Below are 22440 nucleotides of genomic sequence, written 5' to 3'. Positions count from 1 at the left end.
ATATCGCATAATCGATTTTTAGATATCAGTAAAATAATTTATCATATCAAATAATTATTTTAGCTTCTACATGGATCAGACATGAAATTATTACGGATCTATTTGTAGTGAGGTGAGGAGAAATGGGGTTTAACATCGCGTTCAAGATTACTATGTGTATGGCTGCTTATACTAGTCCGGACATTGCCTGTTTTATAGCGCTAGGCCACTGAGATATCATACCACTACCCACTCGGACTCAGTGTACTGACTCCGACCCCACCAGTCCTTGTTTCAGCCCCTTAGTGACGAGTGGGAGATAGGTTTTCAGAAAGTACACTCTGTAAACGTTTCTATGTTTGACTCGGTTAGGGGAAAGAACCCCGGACCTTCCGCTCACCGGGCAATCACTCTATCCACAAGACCACGGATGCGGTTTGAAGCTGAGGAAGACGGCACCGCACCATGCGTCATACTATTGAACGCGATAGCATCATGTTACGGAATTGAAAACATCACCCATCTCAGATGAACTTTCGGTTAGATGACCCTTCTGTATGGTATACTGTAAGGGACATTCTCGCGATCTCGCATTCTCTTGTTTTAGGCATATGTAGCTCGTTTCAGATCCAGATCGCGAGAATGCGAGATTGTGAGAATGTCCCTTACAGTATTCCACACTTCAGTGTATCCTTAACGTCAATCTATCGCACGAATTCTCAGGGCAAGCATAGTGAGGTAGCTTAATGGTTGAAGCGTTCGCTGCTCACGGCCAAAATGTGGGTTCGACTCCCCATGAGTATAAATAAATGCACAGAGTGTAGAGGTATTCGTTGTGTACCCCGGCCCGCTATGATAGTGCTGAAATAATGGTGACTGTCACTCACTCACTCACCCAATAGCGTACGGCTTTAAATGCCACTTTTGTATTGAATGTATATCGTGTTAACATATGTATCTGTACGTCATTGAAAAGAACATTTTATCAATACACAAGCTTGTATATTGAAACATATACTTAATGACACTAAATAACATACTTATATACACAAAACTCGTGGTTGTTCCAATTAAAAGGAATTCTGAACATGGAAACAAAACAATCACACTTTTCATTATTGTGCCTGTTTCACATAGGAAGTTCCCACCTGTTTTCGAGTTTCAATCGGACTTCCATCTTAAAGTGAAAGTACTAAACCATTTTAAACGAAATTGGGTTCTTCCCGTATCAAATTCGACCGCATTGTACCACATTTCACATCTCAATATGGCCCTCAGTTTACCGGACTCGAGGTAACGGTACATCGCGATAGCATTTAACTGCCTTTCAGTTTGTATTTGATAATATTGATAATATTGATAAAATTGATAATATTGATAATGTTAAAAGGCACTGTCATCTCGCAAGATGACAATCAGTGACATAACAATCGAGAAAACAGGCAGTGCTTGTATAATCTATATATTTATCTCCCGGATCACATTAAAGCACTTACGAAAGCAATATGCAGGGTTTTTTTATCACCTGCCACATCTACACCAGCGGTCAATATAAGGACAGAAGAATGTGTTGTTGTCACACCGTTGACGAAGGCGAGGAAGACAATGATGAAGTTCACTTTGCTGCTGCTGCTGGTGTTGCTTGGGTCGGTGATGGTAGAGGGAGAAGGTGAGTAGTACATTTACTTCCTCGTGGTTAGACGTTGCTTGACTCACCCATCACCATCTTCATCGCCGCAATTCTCCTTGTGAAAAGCCCCCCATGGAATCTGTTACGGCGGATAATCGAGACTGGTTGTTCTCTGTCATTTACGCTTTATAGTATAAAGTGAGACCTCGTTAAGAAGCGAGCCCTTTCATATATATATTTAGCAATATGAAGTTCAATAAAAGCGGAGTGCTGGTATTTGACCACACTGCTGATCCCAATTCTACCGGGGCTATAACGATAAATCGTATTTACGAGCGAAAGAAGGATAGATATATTTTTTCTGTCTATTTTTGGTATTCACCGAGCGATGTAATAATAATCCAAAATGTTATCCTCACGGGTATTTGTCTCTTATCTTACAAGTAACACGTAGCGTCTATGTAAAAATTATCAATCTGTCAAGATTAGTCACGTGGTGCGTTGTTTCGGATTATTCATTTGCGCCGAGGGCATTGGAAATTTTCCTAATTAATGTTAATTTAGTAATCGTATATGTAAAGAAATATCATCTGCCTAATACCCACAATATCCTTGTTTCGGAGCTTACGTCGTTTCGGAGCTAAATATAATTTATATTTCATAAATTTCTTGTTTCTTACGCATTCAGATAAATACTTCACGCGCCATATCAGTATACTACTAGAAATAAGGAAGCGATATTTGATATTTATGACAACAGATAATACTGGAAAAAATATATTGTACATTGATCGTTTCGGCAAATGATTAGTCGCGAGTCCGCTAACAGTTTCGCCCTAATGGCCAGTTTTCCGGACTGAATTCGCTGTATAATGTACCCTCTCCTTGAGGATTTATTGATACCAAGTTTACATAAATAACGAAAACTACATAAAAAATTATCATTTTTATGCAGGGTCCTCAGATCATACCTTCGTGGTGAAGTCGGTAAGTGGCGGAAAATGTGTTTGAGAGGGAGTGAATGAGGAAGTGAATGAGGGAGTAATGTATACTCCACGTTGAACAATATTTCAGTCATAGCTTAATTGGTGAAACCCACTAGCACTAGATATAGTGCTGACAAAGTAAACTAATATTGGGTGAATAGATTTGTAAATATACGATCAGCGGGTCCTGTCAAAAAAAGAAAAAAAAGAAAAACAACTTTACAGAGTAAAGGCGATGCCTACGCCAATGTCTAAATTACAAAAGTCAACACATCAGTTTTCACATGGTACTCATGAGGCCTAGATTGGAAAAGCTCAGTCGAGCCTGCAGCAGATTCTGCCATTAACCCCAACCTCTGTCTGTCCCGAACAGGACTGCGACTCTACCTACCTAGCCATTCACGCTAACTACACTCTGTGTCTGGTGGACATAGGGACGGATGCCCCACTGTCAGCCGCGGACAAACAAGCCATCGTGGACAAGCACAACACGTACAGAAGTAACGTGTCACCGACTGCCACCAATATGGTCAAACTGGTGAGTGGTTAGAACTCTCTTCGTAAGGCCGTGCAAGGTCGTCAGGCTGCCAGATATAGCAAAACTATTGCTAATTGCGACCGTAAACAACGTCCACCCAAAATGCAGACGTGTTACGATTATTGTTCTCGTGGAAAACATTGTAATAATGAACTCCATGGGGACTGTTGGTGTACAAATGTATCTTCCGGAGGCGATTCTGTCCATTAGTCCGGATCAAAGTCTATTTTTCTCTGTGGAAACTTGGCTTTGATATAGGCTAGTGGACACTCTTGCCCCGGGAAGATGGTGAAGCTAGGATTTGAAGTAGGCTAGTTGACACCCTTGCCCCGGGAAGATGGTACAACTAGGCTTTGATGTAGGCTAGTGGACCCTCTTGCCCCGTGAAAATGGTGAAGATAGGCTTTTATGTAGGCTAGTGGACACCCTTGCCCCGGGCAGATGGTACAACTAGGCTCTGATGTAGGCTAGTTGACACCCTTGCCCCGTGAAGATGGTGAAACTAGGCTTTGATGTAGGCTAGTGGACACCCTTTCCCCGGGAAGATGGTACAACTAGGCTTTGATGTAGGCTAGTTGACACCCTTGCCCCGGGAAGATGGTGAAACTAGGCTTTGATGTAGGCTAGTGGACACCCTTGCCCAAGGAAGATGGTGACACTAGGCTTTGATGTAGGCTAGTGGACACTCTTGCCCAAGGAAGATGGTGACACTAGGCTTTGATGTAGGCTAGTAGACACTCTCGCCCCGGGAAGATGGTGCAGCTAGGCTTTGATGTAGGCTAGTGGACACTCTTGCCCCGGGAAAATGGTGAAGATAGGCTTTGATGTAGGCTAGTGGACACCCTTGCCCCGGGAAGATGGTACAACTAGGCTTTGATGTAGGCTAGTTGACACCCTTGCCCCGGGAAGATGGTGAAACTAGGCTTTGATGTAGGCTAGTGGACACTCTTGCCCAAGGAAGATGGTGACACTAGGCTTTGATGTAGGCTAGTGGACACCCTTGCCCAAGGAAGATGGTGCAGCTAGGCGTTGTTTTTAGGGTAGTGGACACTCTTGCCCCGGGAAAATGGTGAAGATAGGCTTTGATGTAGGCTAGTGGACACCCTTGCCCCGGGAAGATGGTGAAACTAGGCTTTGATGTAGGCTAGTTGACACCCTTGCCCCGGGAAGATAGTGAAACTAGGCTTTGAAGTAGGTTAGTTAACACCCTTGCCCCGGGAAGATGGTGAAACTAGGCTTTGAAGTAGGCTAGTGGACACCCTCGCCCCGGGAAGATGGTGAAACTAGGCTTTGAAGTAGGTTAGTTAACACCCTTGCCCCGGGAAGATGGTGAAACTAGGCTTTGAAGTAGGCTAGTGGACACTCTCGCCTCGGGAAGATGGTGAAACTAGGCTTTGATATAGGCTAGTGGACACTCTCACCTCGGGAAGATGGTGAAACTAGGCTTTGATATAGGCTAGTGGACACTCTCGCCTCGGGAAGATGGTGAAACTTGGCTTTGATATAGGCTAGTGGACACTCTCACCTCGGGAAGATGGTGAAACATGGCTTTGATATAGACTAGTGGACACTCTTGCTCCGGGAAGATGGTGAAACTAGGCTTTGATATAGACTAGTGGACACTCTCGCCTCGGGAAGATGGTGAAACTTGGCTTTGATATAGGCTAGTGGACACTCTTGCCCAGGGAAGATGGTGAAACTTGGCTTTGATATAGGCTAGTGGACACTCTTGTAAGGTATCTTTTATTAAAGTTAGCGATTTGTTAAATCAAGCCACAAAATAACCGAATGCAGTCAAAGAAAAATGTAAATGAGTAAGTTGTTAAGAGTCGAGAGACATACTCATCTATGTTAACGAGATGAACATGCTATTTGACAAGACAAATGTCACCGCCGAAAGAGAACTATAAGTAGTTCCGACATATTTCGCTCAAAATAAATTTAGTTAACAGACAATAGTTGCTACTCAATAGAACTATCGATTTTCGTTTTTAGAATTCCATCACTAACATATGTACATAGTATGTATTCCCTCCTTTACCTGTCGTGATACAGACGTGGGATGACAACATTGCAACATATGCAGCCAAGTGGGCTCGCCAGTGCTATGTGGGCCATGACGCATATGCCGCAAGATCACTTTCAAGTAAGTTTTTAACACGTGTCTGCAGCCTATGCTCACTGAGGACATCCATGGGTATGTCGGACAGTTATTGACCCTTGGTCAGTCAGCAACGTTCCATGAGGGTTGAACCAAAAGCTAAACGGCCTGTGTAACTTAGGGCGTTTCTCTCACATTAAACTGCCACAGGAAATACTGTTGTAGGCAGCGCTAAACCTTAACTCACTCACATACTTAATGAAACTACTTAACCTATAAAGTTATTAACATGTGAGAAATGAGTGTTGTTTAACGTCGTTTATTTTCTCAATATGCAGGCAAAATTATGCCAAAGAACACCAGAAACGGGCTTTAGTCGGTTTACCCAAGAACGCTAGTAATGATAGTACTTTCTTTACAAACAGCGGGATATCCGGCTGTCCTAGTGTGACATCCTACCCTTAGAGAAGGGACACATGCTTATGCTATTGACCACTTGTTTATGTACCTCTGTCAGCCTGTAGCTGTGGCTGCTCAGTCGCCCGAGGCACCTGAATTCGCTGTGCAGATTTGCGCCCCCCATACCTAGCAGAAACCTTTGATCATGGGATATAGCCCTGATTGCGACATGTGGTGGTGACTGCAATTATGTTTAAAGCGCACGCACGCACGCACGCACTCACTCACTCACTCACTCACTCACTCAGTCACCCACCCACCCACCCACCCACTCACCCACTCACTCACTCACTCACTCACTCACTGCTTATTCTAGCTATGCCCGGAGTGGATATAGGACAGAATGTAGCTGGTGGCTACGACAGCGTCATCAAGGCAATAGAAGGCTGGCATGAGGAGGTTGACGACTTTGAACACGGCGTCGGAAACAAAACAGTGGGCGCGGTTGTAGGCCATTACACCCAGGTAATAAGATTATGATTTATTGATAAATACCAAACGGTGGGAAACACTTGTCAGCTAAACAGTTTGAGCGTTGGGGTATTAATTTTGTAAACTACGGTAAATAGGCATCTGGATAATTATCATGAAAGCAAAGTTTGCGAACAATAGAAACGTCGAATGCAACACGTGTCATCATTGCCAGATTGCGCGAGAGGTTGCTTATATCAACCGTAATTATTTAATCACCCGCGTGATATAGCTGGAATATTGATGACTGTGGCATTAAACAATATTAAATCAATAAATGGTGTCAATATTGTAAAATGTATACGATGGCCTTGTTTATCTTTTCTCTGTTTAGGTTGTGGGGTTCAGAGCCATCCGCATCGGCTGCGGGGAGGCCACGTGCACAGGAGCGAAATATAGTCGTTATCAAGTGTGCAACTACGCGATTGGGTGAGTGATCTTTTTGCGTCGTAAAATAAAATTAGATTATACCAGTCGCGTAGTCGGTGAGCACCAAATGGGGGCAGGATTTGAGTTATATACTGAACAACAAAAGTTCCTGTGACATTGAATAAGATTTAATGCAAAGTTATGTTTTTTACCAAATCTTAAACAATTCCGGTTTGCAACAGATAAAAGACTCCTGTGAGTGTTCAAATGGTTTAATTTGCCATACTGACTTCAGAAAATGCGTGATTTCATAAAATAATGTCAATTTACAAAAGAATAGCGTGTGTGTCTACCTCTGGTTGCGATGCAAGCAACACATCTTCGTCTCATGGAATGCACCAGGCGTCGAACAAAGTCCTGTTGGATATCTGTCCATATCTGCTGGAGCATGTTTCGAAGTTGACGTGGTTGACGTCCAAGGCGCCGATCCATCTCATCCCACATGTGCTCGATTGGTGAGAGATGAGGGGTGCAAGGCGGCCAGGGGATGATGACATTCACGTTGTTTTGTTATTTTGCTCCAGAACAAGTCGAGCAATATGAGGCCGGGCGTTGTCATGTTGAAAGGTAATGCCTGGGCCATGACGACGCAAAAACGGTAGAACAACAGGGCCGATGATCTCGTGCGGTAGCGCTGTCCATTGAGATTTCCCTCTACCACTATCAAACGGGTTCTCTGTCTTGCTGTAATCACACCCCATACCATACGCTGCCGCCCCCGAACCGATCTTCTTCCTAACACAATGATTGACGTAACGTTCACCTCGACGTCGGTACATTTGAATCCGTCCATCGCTGTGGCTGAGGTGAAAACGAGACTCGTCAGTGAATAGAACTTGTCCCCACTGCATGGCCGTCCAGCGTAGACGCTGTCTGCACCACAGTAGACTTGCTTGGCGGTGGTTTCCTGTAAAAATGGAACGTCTGGTGGGTCTTCTGGCGACAATCCCCGCACATCTGAAGCGAAGACGTACGGTTTTTGAAGATATTCGTCGAAGTCCAGGGATGCTTCTTGCAGTCACTGTTGCTGGCTGGAATCGATTTCGTAGGTGTGTTCGAATCCAGTTGTCTTATCAATTATAGGTTACGCGTGGCCTGTCACTCCGAGGATGGTCTCTGACTGCATTCGTCTGTTACCAACGTTGCCATAAACGCCAAATGGTATTTCTGTGGACGTTAAATTGTCTTGCAACATCACGTTGATTCGATCCTGCTTCAAGCATACCAATGGCTCGCAGACGCTCATTCTCGGACAGGCGTGGCATTTCGTAATGTTGAATAATTGCGTACTTTTAGTGATTTTCTGAGTGGTTGTTGTCAGCACGATGCTAAACAATGCATATGGAATCCCGTTAACGCACATGTTTTTATAGCCATTCTTGTATAGGGAAATGCATGGGGCTTGCATAAAAGTCAATCACTGGTTTGGCTGGTCCAGACTCGATTATTTACAGACCGCCGTCATATAGCTAGAATATTTCTTTGTGCGGCGTTAAACAACAAACAAACAAAAACAAACAAACATGCTGCAGGGAGGCCCGACGTCCTGTTAATCTCTGCTGTTTATTGGTGAAGTTCACGCGCACAGGTGTGATGCTGATAAACGAAGAAACGTAAGGCGTGGAAGTAGTAGGAGAAGTAGTAGCAGTAGTAGGAGAAGTAGTAGCAGTAGTAGGAGAAGTAGTAGCAGTAGTAGGAGAAGTAGTAGCAGTAGTACTAGGTTTTGTTTGTTTGTTTGTTGTTTTACGCCGCACTAGGCTATATTCCAGCTGTAGGACGGCGGTCTGTAAATAATCGAGTCTGGACCAGACAATCCAGTGATTGACATCATGAGCATCGATCAACGCTTTTGGGAGCAACAGTAGTAGTAATATAAGTAGTAGTAGTAGTAATGGTAGTAGAAGTTGTAGCTGATGGAGTGGTAGTAGTAGTAGTAGTAGTAGTAGTAGTTTTGGTAGCAGAGGGAGTGGTAGCAGCAGTAGTAATAGTAGCAGTTTTGGTGGTAGTAGTAGTAGTAGTAGCAGTAGTAGTAGTAGTAGTAGTAGTAGTAGTTGAAGTAGGAGTAGTGGAAGTAGTAGTAGTAGTTGTTGTTGTAGCAGTCGTAACAGTAGTAGCAGCAGTGTCAGTAGCAGTAGCTGTAGTATAAACCGTGAAAGATGCAACAATGAGTGAGTGAGTGAGTTGGGTTTAACACCGCTCCTAACAGTATTCCAGTTACATCACGGCATGTCAGCTTAATGTGGGAGGAAAGCCCGAAGTGATGCAGGCCTCAGACGTTTACCACTTCGGGGAAACCCACGAGCACGGGTATGGTGCTGACAAACCTAGAAACATAATCGGGCGAACCGGATGCAACAATGATATCACATAGGTGTAACATGATATCTTTGTTGCAGTCAACAGACGCCAGACGTCAAGACTCCATATGAGAAGGGAACTTCGTGCAGTAAATGTCCCGCGGGCAAGTGCTCCAACAATCTCTGCGGTGAGTGTCTGTTTTCTCTCCACCGTTACCACAACACACAGGGACAATACACGCTTTTGTACAAATGACAAGAGACAGGGAGAAACAAGGCTTAAGACAAATCAAAAATCACAATTTCAACAACGACTGTATATAGAGCATATAGTCGTAGAAATATATACAGTGTTGGTCACTGGTGATTATATCAAAGAATCTCAAGTGACATATATTTGAAGTACAGAATTGTACTTAACATTGTTCTTGTTTCTTGGGCCAAATGTCCAAGGTGGTTTAACCATGTTATCTTGGCGTTCCTCCACTTGAACTATGGTATACCCTCATTCTTTGGGATGAGCGAGAGGTACGGTGTCAATACTCTGGGCCCTTGGACCTTTACCGTAGTTCCCCCAGTAATCACTAGTGATTGCGTGAATATGGTTTTATGCCGCTTTTAGCAGTATTCCAACAATTTCACGGCGGGGGACACCACAAATGGCTTCACACATTGTACCCATGTCGGGAATCGAACCCGAGTCTCCGGCGTGACGAGCGAACGCTTTAACCACTAGGTTTTAACCCTCATCGCCCTTAGAGCACTGTAAACCTACTCAGCAACATCACCAATTCTTACTGCAATTCGTAATTTCAGGGATGAATTATTTAAGTTTCATATTTATAAAAAAAATATATTTTAAAAAATAATTTAATATCATTGATAAAATACAAGTGGTTAGGTTGCCACAGTAAAAATTAATCTACCATGTATCTGAAATGTAAATACATTAATACAATTCAGTCAATTTTCAGATTGCGGAGACAAGCTGTGTCTGAATGGCGGCTCCTTGGACACCAGCACCTGCTCGTGCACGTGTACTGGCATCTGGACAGGAGACACCTGCACTGAAAGTACGGATATGCATTTATATTAGAATAATTCAAGTTAACAGTGTTATAAAAAGAAATATACCAGAATCCAGAAGGGTTTATCTAAACCACATTTCTGTAATTTGTATGCAAACGTATGAGTTTCCCTATCACCACGCTCGTAATGACGCCGCACTCAGCAATATTCCAGCTGTATGACGGCGTTCTGTAAATAATAGAGTCTGGAGCAGACTATCCAGTGATTGACATCATCGGCATCGATCCACGCAATTAAGACGATGACATGCATCAACCAAGTCAGCGAGCCTGACAACCCGATCCCGTTAGTCGCCTTTTACGTCAAGCTTGGGTTGCTGAAGACCTATTCTACCTGGCCACGCCTCGTATGTTGTCAGTTCGACACGCGTCCATTTGTGTCAAAACGGCGATGTGCATGAACATGTATATGAAACGTGTTCCCGAGGACGAGTTTACTTATACTTATCAGCGGTGCTGTGTCTAGTCATAGTAAATACAAATAATGATAACACGTATGGTGACATCAATACTTCTCACTATATAATTCAATTAATGTTGCTCGGATTTGTAGTAGTAGTAGTAGAGTAGTTTAATTAGTAGCTGTAGTAGTAATAGCAGCTGTCGTAGTAGAAGTAGTAGCTGAAGTAGTAGTAGAAGTAGTAGCTGTATTAGTTGTATTATTATTAGTAGTAGTAGTAGTAGTAGTAGTAGTAGTAGTAGTAGTAGTAGTGTTGTTGTAGCTGTAGTAGCTGTAGTAGTAGTAGTAGTAACAGTCGTGGTGGTGGTGGTGGTGGTGGTACGATCATCATCATTATTATTTTCATAATTGCTGAAATAATTTTCACCTCTTTGTTTCACATCAGAGGCATGTGGAGCCGAGAAGGAATGGTGCCCAAGTGTGCCGTCAAAGCAGTGGTGTAAGGATTACGACAACATCCCCGTGGATTGCCCGAGGTTCTGTGGTGTGTGCTGAATGTTCGATAGCGCTACCCAATGATCGCATACAGAATAGTTGAACTGTCACGATGACTGACTCAGAATAAAGACAATCTGTCAAGATGTTTGTTTCATGTGTATTTCTCTATTGTCATTCTCTAAATTCCAAATTAAAAGGAAACAGCGCGATTGAGCTTGCACTTTGTCACGTGACATCCAATTGCTCGTCTGAGGCGTCAAGATTCGCAGGAATCTATGATTGTGGGTTCGAATCCCGGTTCGCCCCGATTATGTTTCTAGGTTTGTCAGCACCATTCCCGTGCTCGTGGGTTTCACCGAAGTGGTAAACGTCCGAGACCTGCATCACTTCGGGCTTTCCTCCCACATAAAGCTGATACGCCGTGATATAACTGGAATACTGTTAAAAGCGGCGTTATACCCATTTCACTCACTCACTCATTCTGTCATGGAGGTATGATAATAGTTAATGACGCATGCAGCCAGTTTTTCATCTTAGAAAAGTGGAAGGTTATAACACGCATAAAGGCTTTCACATTAAACTCAGGGGTAATATAAATTACTTGTTCTTTTTTTTGTTTGGTGTTTTTTTTTAATTGAAAAAATTACATTATGACTATTTAACCATCTCTGATTCCTGCAACAGATTGTAAAACGTAATCTATGGTTTTGTAAGTTTGTGTAAAAATGAATGGGTTCCATAAAGGTCTGGGTCAATTTGGTAAAATGATTTCGGTAACCACATGACCCCTAAAGTGTTTGAAAAAATCAATTTATTGATTTTGAAAGACAACATGTCTAAGAAACCTGTCAGCAGTTGTGTATTATGCGAAAAAATCAGATTAGAAGCAAATTATAGTTGTAGAAATATAACCAGTAAGAAACATTCTTTGAGTGCTGACTAAACGCCACTCCAGTTCCCTTTTGGGGATATAATATCGCTTACTTCAGATATTTTCTATTGAAAATCAAACATATGATAAAATCTACTGTGAGGTATAGTTTCTTTTGCCCCTCAGTTTATGATAAATTGTGGGGTGGATGGAAATATAAAATTTACAATAATTTTGTAATGTGATGTGAAAAGCTGAAATCTACACAGCGAATATGTATTGATCCTGAACACAAACCTAAGCGCGTTCCTTGTCCCATAAATTTGACGCGTGTGGGGTCAAAACATGTTTAGGATTGTGTTAAACAGCTAAACCTATTTAGGGTCTACATGTGGGAAAGACTTGAATTCCAGTTTAATGGGAATATAGACGTTTTGGGAGCAGATTAAAAAAAACATGTTTAGTTTATTAGTATTTTCAGGGGTGTTTAGGCTGTGTAATAGTGCAAATCGTTTCAATACTTTTATTTAACATTTCATTTATCTAAATACCTAACTGGTTCAATATGTTTCCAAGTGCACCGAAATTCTATGCCCTTTGTCTGTTTAATATATTCAGCAAACATTCGGCGTTCCCCTCTTATCATAAGCCCCTCCGGGCAGGACCTTTAATCTCCAGCGCTATCTATAAATTTTAATTAACACCTCCTAACGTCGCCGGATCTTACGTATATACATACACGTGGGACAATGACCTTGCCACACGTTATGTAATACCTCGCTCTACAAAACCCGACTGACATGGTCAGTCAGGGAGACAGCCTAGAGAACAGCCAGAAGGTAAGTGACAGAACGGTTCTCCCACCCGGGAAGATTGGCCACTCGGTCCCGGTGTGCGTTCTGTCACGTTATTATCAACATGTACCTTTCGACTCATTTCAACCATCAACAATAAATATGGCTGCTGTCGTCTAAACTTCACCCCTGAGTTTTGTCTTCCGTCATCACCCTGAGCTACCATCCGAGGGCCGAAACTAACGCCCTTGGACAGATGATGGAGAATAATCCGGGTAGCGTGAGTTTGCTGTGACTCACGCACGATCCCCCTACCCTAACTTGCAGCAAAGTAAATGGTGGTTCAGAGGTGATGAGAGACAAAAGCAGCGTCAAGCCAGTCGCCATCGTGACGGGAAAACGGAGAAGCAACAGACAGCAGCCCAGCCAACCCGATCGATCGTCAGCAACAGACAGCAGCCCAGCCAACCCGATCGATCGTCAGCAACAGACAGCAGCCCAGCCTACCCGAAAGTCAGCAACAACGACATCAAGACAATATTCATGTAGCCACGCTACCGACACCCAAGATCAAGTCGACCATCATCAAGATTCTTCAGCACGTGCCTACCGATATATGTGTGTGTGTGTGACAATATATTTGAACCTTCGTTCCAACTCTAAATGAGTACTGTGCTAAAACGTATTCTCACGGACATTCTTGTTCATGTAAGGTATGTTATGTAATCAAGTCATTATTGTTTCGTTGTCTTAACATTTTTGTCATGTTTTTCGATAATGAGTATGTATTGCAATCTATGTATTGTTATCAGAGGTACATCCTTATCAGATTAAGTTTTTGAAATCGGCTAGGCTCTTACTCTATTCATGTCCTACACCCTACGCTTATAGCATTTAGTGCAGATCAACGATATCTGCGGGTTCCGAGTCGTCCCATACAAATCAGACTCCCGGTTTCAAGGAGTTTTCTTTTAATTTGTGGCCCTATAACCATTACTATAGACAATAGCTTTCAAAAAGTTATCCAATACCCTAAAATTTCCTGCTTATATCTTCATTTATTCCTTTTTGAGTATGTAAGCACCGAAATTATTGGTACTCTTTGTGAAAACTGATAAAATCGATGTAGTAGCAGCGATTGTAGAAGTATAATAAGTTAGGGAGCCTCGTTGCTTGCCAAGCTTATTCAGTGGAGACTGTGTATACAGTCTATATCCTACTTCTTCGTTTTGCCAAAGTGATTTTGTGCTTAATTATGATACCGGCGAAAATTATGTATATTCGTGCGATCAACCGTTAATGGTCTCTGGCACACAAAATACGATTCGTTCAAATATCTTCGAGACAATTTCACATGATTGAATTTTTCATTACATTCCAGTTTAGACTTTTGAAGTTGGTTAGGTTTTGCATACACATTCTACTTTTTAGCGCAGATCACACTTCACATCTGCTAGCCTTGTCGAGTCTAGGCTCACAATATAAGACTCCCAATTTCAAGGATCTTACTGTTATCATGAAAATATTACTTTCATATGCAAACGACAACGCTTTACGCATACCCACATTATGTTTTTGTCCCTACGTCATCCGTCTTCTTTACTTCAACAATGTGTATTGTCTGTTTCAATGTGATACCTGTGATCTAGCAGTCTGGTATTCCGACTGCAAGGGCGACCGCGATCAGGATGTGCTGCTCGGTGGAAACTCGTCCAAGGTTCTTTGTGTATGAGCCGGAATCTCCGCTCATCTGTATTTTGTTCGTACGAGCCGGTACCTCCGCTCAACTTGTTAACGTTATGTATAATTGTTTCACCGATATTAACAACGATGTTATTCATTTATTTACTTTTACACGCCTGTATATCTTATCGAATGTCATTTCATGCATCTCAGTCAAATGCAGTTCATGAAGCAACTACTTGTCAACCTGTCGATCTCACTTGCATTGATCTGTACTTGTATTTGTACTCCATATTGTCATTATTTTTAAAACGCTTTTGAGGACAAAAGCTCCACGACGTTCAGGGGTATTGTAATAGTGCAAATCGTTTCAATACTTTTATTTAACATTTCATTTATCTAAATACCTAACTGGTTCAATATGTTTCCAAGTGCACCGAAATTCTATGCCCTTTGTCTGTTTAATATATTCAGCAAACATTCGGCGTTCCCCTCTTATCATAAGCCCCTCCGGGCAGGACCTTTAATCTCCAGCGCTATCTATAAATTTTAATTAACACCTCCTAACGTCGCCGGATCTTACGTATATACATACACGTGGGACAATGACCTTGCCACACGTTATGTAATACCTCGCTCTACAAAACCCGACTGACATGGTCAGTCAGGGAGACAGCCTAGAGAACAGCCAGAAGGTAAGTGACAGAACGGTTCTCCCACCCGGGAAGATTGGCCACTCGGTCCCGGTGTGCGTTCTGTCACGTTATTATCAACATGTACCTTTCGACTCATTTCAACCATCAACAATAAATATGGCTGCTGTCGTCTAAACTTCACCCCTGAGTTTTGTCTTCCGTCATCACCCTGAGCTACCATCCGAGGGCCGAAACTAACGCCCTTGGACAGCTGTTAGGAGATAGCTTATTTCATGTGTTTAGACCATAAATGTGTTTAGATGGAAGGCATCAAATGTGTAAACACGTCTTCTATGTGTTGGTATCTCAGTGGGCTAGCACTAAAATCGGATTTAGTCACAGTCACACACACACACACACACACGTGCATGCGTGTCGCCATATAGGGGCAATATTCTTGGACGCGACGTTAAACCTCGTTTTGTACTGTGAAGGATTTCCCTGATTTTTAATCCTGATTCGTTCTTTTTATGCTATTGATATGTTAGTGTTTCACTAAAGTTGTAACTGTGTAAGACCAGCATCGCTTTCCTCCCACGTCAAGTTGTCTTGCTGGGATATAACTGGAACGGCGGCATTAATGCATCTCACTCACATAGTTTCTGACGCGACAGCCCTTATATGGACATGTCTCATGTACATGTATTGAGTTCCAGAGAGAACGATCTATATTGTGGTTCTTCTCATCCTAACAAGCGGGGGCACGGGTGGCCCAGTCGTCGAAGGGGCCGCGATTCGCTGTACAGAGTAGCGTCCCTTGGGCATGCCAGGAACCTATGGGTTGTGGGTTCGAATCCCGGTTCGACCCGATTATGTTTCTCGGTTTGTCAGCACCATTCCCATGCTCGTGGGTTTCACCGAAGTGGTAAACGCCTGAGACCTGCATCACTTCGGGCTTTCCTCCCACATTAAGCTGACACGCCGTGATATAACTGGAATACTGTTAAAAGCGGCGTTAAACCCAACTCACTCACTCACTAATGTCTGAGAAAAAAGTCCGAAGTGATGCAGGTCTCAGACATTTACCATTTCGGTGAAACAATCGAGTACGGGTATGGGGCTGACAAACCTAGAAGCATAATCTTGGAGAACCGCGATTCGAACCTACAATCATAGGTTTCTGGCGTGCCCAAGGGACGCAATTCTGCACAGCGAATGGCGGTGCCATAGACGACTGGGCCACCCGTGCCCCCGTTTTTTAAAGAAATAATGTGATTGATTGATTCATTGATTGATTGATTGATTGATTGGTAGCGGTGTTAGTGAGCTGCCTATGAAGGGTGTAGCGCCATTAAAGATAAGCGTGTCATAAGAGTTTGTTTTTTTAAACAAAATATAGTTTGATTCTAAGGTTTCACTCAAAGAATTGTTTTCCATGCAACCTGTCAGTAAGTGGCCAGTTTTGTCAACACATGTCTCTAAAATTATGCGCAGATGAAAAGGTAGCGTACTCACGTATTTCGTAATTGATACTGAACCCGTTTCGCTGACCCGTCCTTCGGTGACATTGTCGATTAAACAACTCACCTACTCATGTGTTAGAAGTTATATATTTCCTGATATAATGCAAAATGACGAATTACTTTAGTGAGTGAGTTGGGTTTAACGCCGCTTTTAACAGTATTCCAGTTATATCGCGGCGTGTCAGCTTAATGTGGGAGGAAAGCCCGAAGTGATGCAGGTCTCAGACGTTTACCACTTCGGTGAAACCCACGAGCACGGGTATGGTGCTGACAAACCTAGAAACATATAATCGGGGCGAACCGGGATTCGAACCCACAATCATAGGTTTCTTGCGTGCGTAAGGGACGCAACTCTGCACAGCGAATCGCGGCGCCTTAGACAACTGGGCAACCCGTGCCCCCCGAATTACTTTAAACAAATGAAGTTATGTAATATTATGCATCATTTAACTAATAATCCGTACATATATGTATTTGTAAACATATGATATCTTGAAAGTTATGAAATTTTTAACTTTAAATTCGTCAGGTCACACATTGAGATGAATATGTTATTGAAGCGATGGATCCCGTACCCCCATCACCGATTGATAAAATGGATAAAATGACTTAATGGTAATGACCTGTGTAGTCACGTGACGGGAAACTCAAGTGAACAGTGCTCTGACACAGTTGCCATGTATGATTCAAGTGTTTTCGTTTGACCCGCTGCCATGTCAGATGTAATGTGATAGTCACGTGACACTTCGCTCCGGATTACACGACTCTGACACAGTTATACAATTGCCAGCTAACATGGCGAGTTTGTGTGTGTTGGTGCTGCTTGTAGCAGCCTCATCTGTAGTTCAGGGACACGAAAATATTGCAGCAGTTGTCAGTCAGATGGGTTTGCTTGAGAAAGAAATTAACCAGCTGAAAGTGGAACTGAACCACTTGAAATCTGACGTTCCAGGAATGGAGACGAGAGTCATAAACAAGATGGACATTTTGGAGTTACTGCTGAGATCGGATTTGACAGAGAAGATTGTACCTTCCTATATACGTAGTCAAATAGAGTCGTTGGATGCCACGGTAAACAGTCACGTGATGTCCCAGATTAAACATCTAAAGCGTGGATATCAGCAGATGAAGCGACAGACACTGAGTCTCACAAGACAGTTGAGGGAGGTCGGACAGACTAAAACAAGACAACCACTGGACACTGTGAAAGACAAAGATGCATGTGAACAGCAGGTGAGTGAACTAAAGGCAGAGTGGAACCGAACACATCGTCACGTGACCCATGTTGAAAAGGAAGTGAGTTTACTAAACGATAACGTGTTACTCGTCATACGACAGAGTACTGACATGCAAGCACAGATTAATGAAACCCAACGATCAGTTGAGACCCTTGTGAAACAGAACGTACGTTTGAGAAATGACTTGATTGTGATAAACGCCAGTCATGCGGAAGATGTGCAGACATTGGGAGACTTTCATCTGAATTACGTCAACAGGACACGTGACCTTCAGACCAATGCTGACAGTACACAACCCATCCCACATCACACACCCACGACTCCACATGGACGTCCCTTCACGTCAGTGGCAACAACACATACAACACGACAGTTTCAAGACAAGACGAAAATATTGGTTGTACAATATTATTCTGGCTCCTTACAACATCCACATCAGATTACCATCGATAAAAACGACATGGAGACGTATCCTTATCTTCACACATCACACGTTCACGCTGTAACATTCGAGCCTGTGTCCAGGAGACTGATATTCAGTAGATATTCACCAGATGGCATCTTCGCCTCAAGGCTGGACGTGTCGGGTGTCGCAACACTACGGGAGGGAATCAGGTCACTGGGAATGGCAGTCGATGTTGACAGACGACTCATCTTCCTTTACCACATACACACCGACGAAGACAATCAGTCGTATGTCCACATTTGGGAAACACTTTCGGGGCATTGTGGACTTGCGTAATCACGGAACAGTCATTCCCCGTGGCATTGCTGTAGACTCCAGGAAGAAGATGATCTATTTCTGTAAAGATAATGATGGGTTGTGGTCTGTTGATTATGATGGGAATAGGCTGCATCAGATAGACGTGAGACGTGACGTATTTGCTGTTACTATTGACACTATACACGATGTCCTATATTTCAGTGACAACAAGAAGGTGATGAAGCGATCTTTATCAACTAATACTACCACGGAAATGTTGGAATTCAGTGATTGGATTAGAAGCCTTGTCTACCACAACAACACTCTGTACATGAGTGGAAAGAATATTGATGTCTTATACCTGGAAAACAACGTACATGTCAACCTGAAGACAATGAAGCATAGTTACAATGTAATGTGTTTGATTCCATGATTACATCTGTCTTAAGAGTGAGTGAGTGAGTATGGTTTTATGCCGCTTTTAGCAATATTCTAGCAATATCACGACGGGGGACACCAGAAATGGGCTTCACACATTGTACCCGTGTCGGGATTCGAACCCGGGTCTTCGGAGTGACGAGCGAACACTTTAACCACTAAGCTTCCCGACCGCCTCCTGTCTTAAGAGAGACTCCTACACGAGACTTAACCCATGAACAGCGAAGGAATATGGATATATTCTCACAACCAGTGACAGATGGCTACAAGTGTTTCGATACGAGTGACCATTACTTTCATAATAATACTGTTACACAGAGTGTTTTGTACAGTTCAATGATGTGTACCAGGACGTATGTTGAACACTCCAGGGGGCGCTCGTGCCTAGCTGCCTTAACACCGATGCCACTAGTACCGAATTACTTTTAGTCTTAGTTTCTATCTATGCTATATGTTTATTGAAATGTAGAATGTATTGTATGTTGTGGTATTCGTCTACCGAATGTCCTTCTGCTGAGTGTATACCTCTAGGTCCTACCTGGTAGTATTCGCCTACCGCACATTCTCATTAAAGTCAGACCTTAGTTAAACGACATGCAAACAAACAAAAACACTCATGTAGCAATTTTCTTTAATGTGTCAATATAAAACCCGAACAGTCACTTACCAATAATATTGTAATATTGTGTTGCTGGAGATATGTTCTTAATGCATATCAGATAATTTTCCTATATATAATTCCATACCGTAGTTACCCAAATACTTGCTACTTAGGGATATCGTTGTTCTCATTGTTAGAGGGGGCACGGGTTGCAGAGTTGCGTCCCTTGGGCACGCCAGAAACCTATGATTGTGGGTTCGAATTCCGGTTCGTCCCGATTATGTCTCTAGGTTTGTCAGCACCATACCCGTGCTCGTGGGTTTCACCGAAGTGGTAAACGTCTGAGACCTGCGAGCTTTCCTCCCACATTAAGCTGACATGCGGTGATATAACTGGAATACTGTTAAAAGCGCCGTTAAACCCAACTCACTCACTCATGGTTAGTCTGTGTAGGGAGTCTGTATAAGAGCAAATAGGCACGAAATGGATTTACCAACAAGATAATCTGTTTTACCGCGGCATCGTCATGCTGCTGTGAAATTGAGTGCGCAGATGGAATGCATACAAGATCTGGGCAGCAGTGATGCTATTTGTAATTACCCTTGTCATTCCGAGACCTCCCGACGAGAAATATGATTGCTTATCGGTTTTTGATGACTCAAGTGTAAATGAAAAGGAGTGAGTGAGTGAGTTTGGTTTTACTCCGCTGTTAGCAATATTCCAGCAAAATCACGACGGGGGACACCAGAATGGGCTTCACACATTGTACCTATGTGGGGAATCGAACCCGGGTCTTCGACATGACGAGCGAAGGCCTTTAACCACGGGGCTACCCCACCGCCCTTTAAGTCACCTGGATCTTTGGATTCCAGACGAATTATCTCTTCACTTCGGCGAATTGTTCGCGATAGAATGTTGATATAAAATGGAGAATCGGGGTGATTGTTGCTTGGACACTGTCAAATCATCACACCGCCCCTGCTGTGTAGTGAATGTCAATGAAGGAAATGCTCCAAATAACTGCTAACTGACCGAAATAGTTATTAGTTACCCAGTTACTAAGCGAATTTTATCAGTCATTATTAAAAGAATTACATTAACAATATTAGAAGGCCAATATATATCTGACACTCTGACTCATATTCATCTACTGTTGTCTCTAAACGGAGAGTCTGACGGGGAACAAGGTTGAAGTGGGGAATGGCAGTGGTTTTTACCCCGAATAAAAATTGAAACAATTTTGTGACGTCATGATCCCGATTCCTTAAAAATAATGGAGCCGAGGTCCCAAGTTACGAGGTTATTCCCCTATTTAGAACACATCCTTTTTTTACACTTTGACGAAGCTTTGTCGTATGGAAAATATTTAAAAAATACACCAGAACCTTTTGTTGCCTGTATTTAATCTGTGTGAGTCGCCCTTGCCTGATGCACGAGGAATACGCTCTCTGCCGCTGTTGCACGTGCACCAAGTTCCGTCGCGAGCTCATATTTACAATGCATAGTACAAGGCTCTTAACAATTTCGTGGGGTCCTCTTGTTTGATTGTTGTTCAACGCCGCACTCAGCAATAGTACAGCCATATGACGGCGGTCTGTAAATATTCAAGTCTGGACCAGACAATCCAGTGATTGATATCATCAGCATCGATCCACTCAATTGGGAAACTAACCATCCCGTCAGTCGCCTCTTACGAAAACATAGTCATCTTTGGGTTGTTGAAGACCTGTACTACCCCGAATCGTCACGGGTCTCTGGGGGTCCTAAAGTAACATTTATATTCTTTTATAAATACATGCTGACGGGGATTATAGGAACTATAGAGAACTGAATCTTATTGCTTTAAATATGAACATAATTGCGTGGATCGATGTTCGTGATGTCTGGCCCAGACTTATTGACAGACCGCCGTCCTTCAGCTGGAATATTGCTGAGTGAACGCTGGATTATTGGTGTACAGTGCACGTGAGTGGGTTGTTGTACAGTGAATGGGGGATGATTTGCGTACAGTGCACGTGAGTGGGTTGTTGTACAGTGAATGCGGGATGGTTGGCATACAGTGCCCGTGAGTGGGTTGTGTACAGTGAACGCGGGATGACTGGTGTACAGTGCACGTGAGTGGGTTGTTGTACAGTGAATGGGGAATGATTGGCGTACAGTGCAGGTGAGTGGGTTGTTGTACAGTGAATGCTGGATGATTGGCTTACAGTTCACGTGAGTGGGATGTTGTACAGTGAATGCGGGATGATTGGCTTACAGTTCACGTGAGTGGGTTGTTGTACAGTGAATGCTGGATGATTGGCTTACAGTTCACGTGAGTGGGATGTTGTACAGTGAATGCGGGATGATTGGCTTACAGTTCACGTGAGTGGGTCGTTGTACAGTAAACGCGGGATGACTGGCGTACAGTGCACGTGAGTGGGTTGTTGTACAGTGAATGCTGAATGATTGGCTTACAGTTCACGTGAGTGGGTTGTTGTACAGTAAACGCGGGATGACTGGCGTACAGTGCACATGCATGGGCTGTTGTACAGAGAACGCAGGAAGACTAGCGTACAGAGCACATAAGTGAGTGGGTTGTTGTACAGTAAACGCGGGATGACTGCTGCAAAGTGCACGTTAGTGGGTTGTCGTAGAGTAAACGCGGGATGGCTGGCGTACAGTGCACGTGAGTGGGTTGTTGTACAGTAAACGAGGGATGGTTGGCGCACAGTGCACATGAGTGGGTTGTTGTACAGTAAACGCTGGATGACTGGCGTACAGTGCACATGAGTGGGTTGTGTACAGTGAATGCGGGATGACTGGTGCACAGTGCACATGAGTGGGTTGTTGTACAGTGAACGCGGGATGACTGGTGTACAGTGCATGTGAGTGGGTTGTGTACAGTGAACGCGGGATGGCTGGCGTTCAGTGCACATGAATAGTTTGCTGTACAGTGAACGCGGGATGGCTGGCGTACAGTGCACATGAGTGGGTTATACAGTTGGATGACTGGCGTACAGTGCACATGAGTGGGTTGTGTACAGTGAACGCGGCATAGCTAGCATACAGTGCACATGAGTGGGTTGTGTACAGTGA

The 22440-nt window shown here is 43.3% G+C and overlaps 2 protein-coding genes across 2 annotated transcripts; both read left to right on the top strand.

The window, feature by feature from the left end:
* Window positions 1-409: 409 nt before the first annotated feature.
* On the top strand, window positions 410-10954 carry LOC139446116 (cysteine-rich venom protein Mr30-like). Its single transcript, XM_071227399.1, has 10 exons — window positions 410-476; window positions 1523-1648; window positions 2565-2596; window positions 2969-3133; window positions 5189-5279; window positions 6010-6158; window positions 6499-6593; window positions 8990-9078; window positions 9865-9963; window positions 10824-10954. The coding sequence occupies exons 1-10, from the start codon at window positions 410-412 to the stop codon at window positions 10931-10933; spliced, it is 1023 nt and encodes a 340-aa protein (XP_071083500.1). The 3' UTR covers window positions 10934-10954.
* A 6193-nt stretch (window positions 10955-17147) lies between these two features.
* LOC139445081 (uncharacterized) lies at window positions 17148-20632 on the top strand. The gene has a single exon (XM_071226164.1). The coding sequence runs from the start codon at window positions 17178-17180 to the stop codon at window positions 18360-18362; it is 1185 nt and encodes a 394-aa protein (XP_071082265.1). The 5' UTR covers window positions 17148-17177; the 3' UTR covers window positions 18363-20632.
* Window positions 20633-22440: the final 1808 nt, after the last annotated feature.

Source organism: Haliotis cracherodii, unplaced genomic scaffold, assembly GCF_022045235.1.
Source record: "Haliotis cracherodii isolate W230 unplaced genomic scaffold, xgHalCrac1.p SCAF_6, whole genome shotgun sequence".
Lineage (NCBI taxonomy): Eukaryota > Metazoa > Mollusca > Gastropoda > Lepetellida > Haliotidae > Haliotis > Haliotis cracherodii.
The sequence above is the reverse complement of the archived record's forward strand: the minus strand, read 5'-3'. Positions and strand labels throughout refer to the sequence as shown.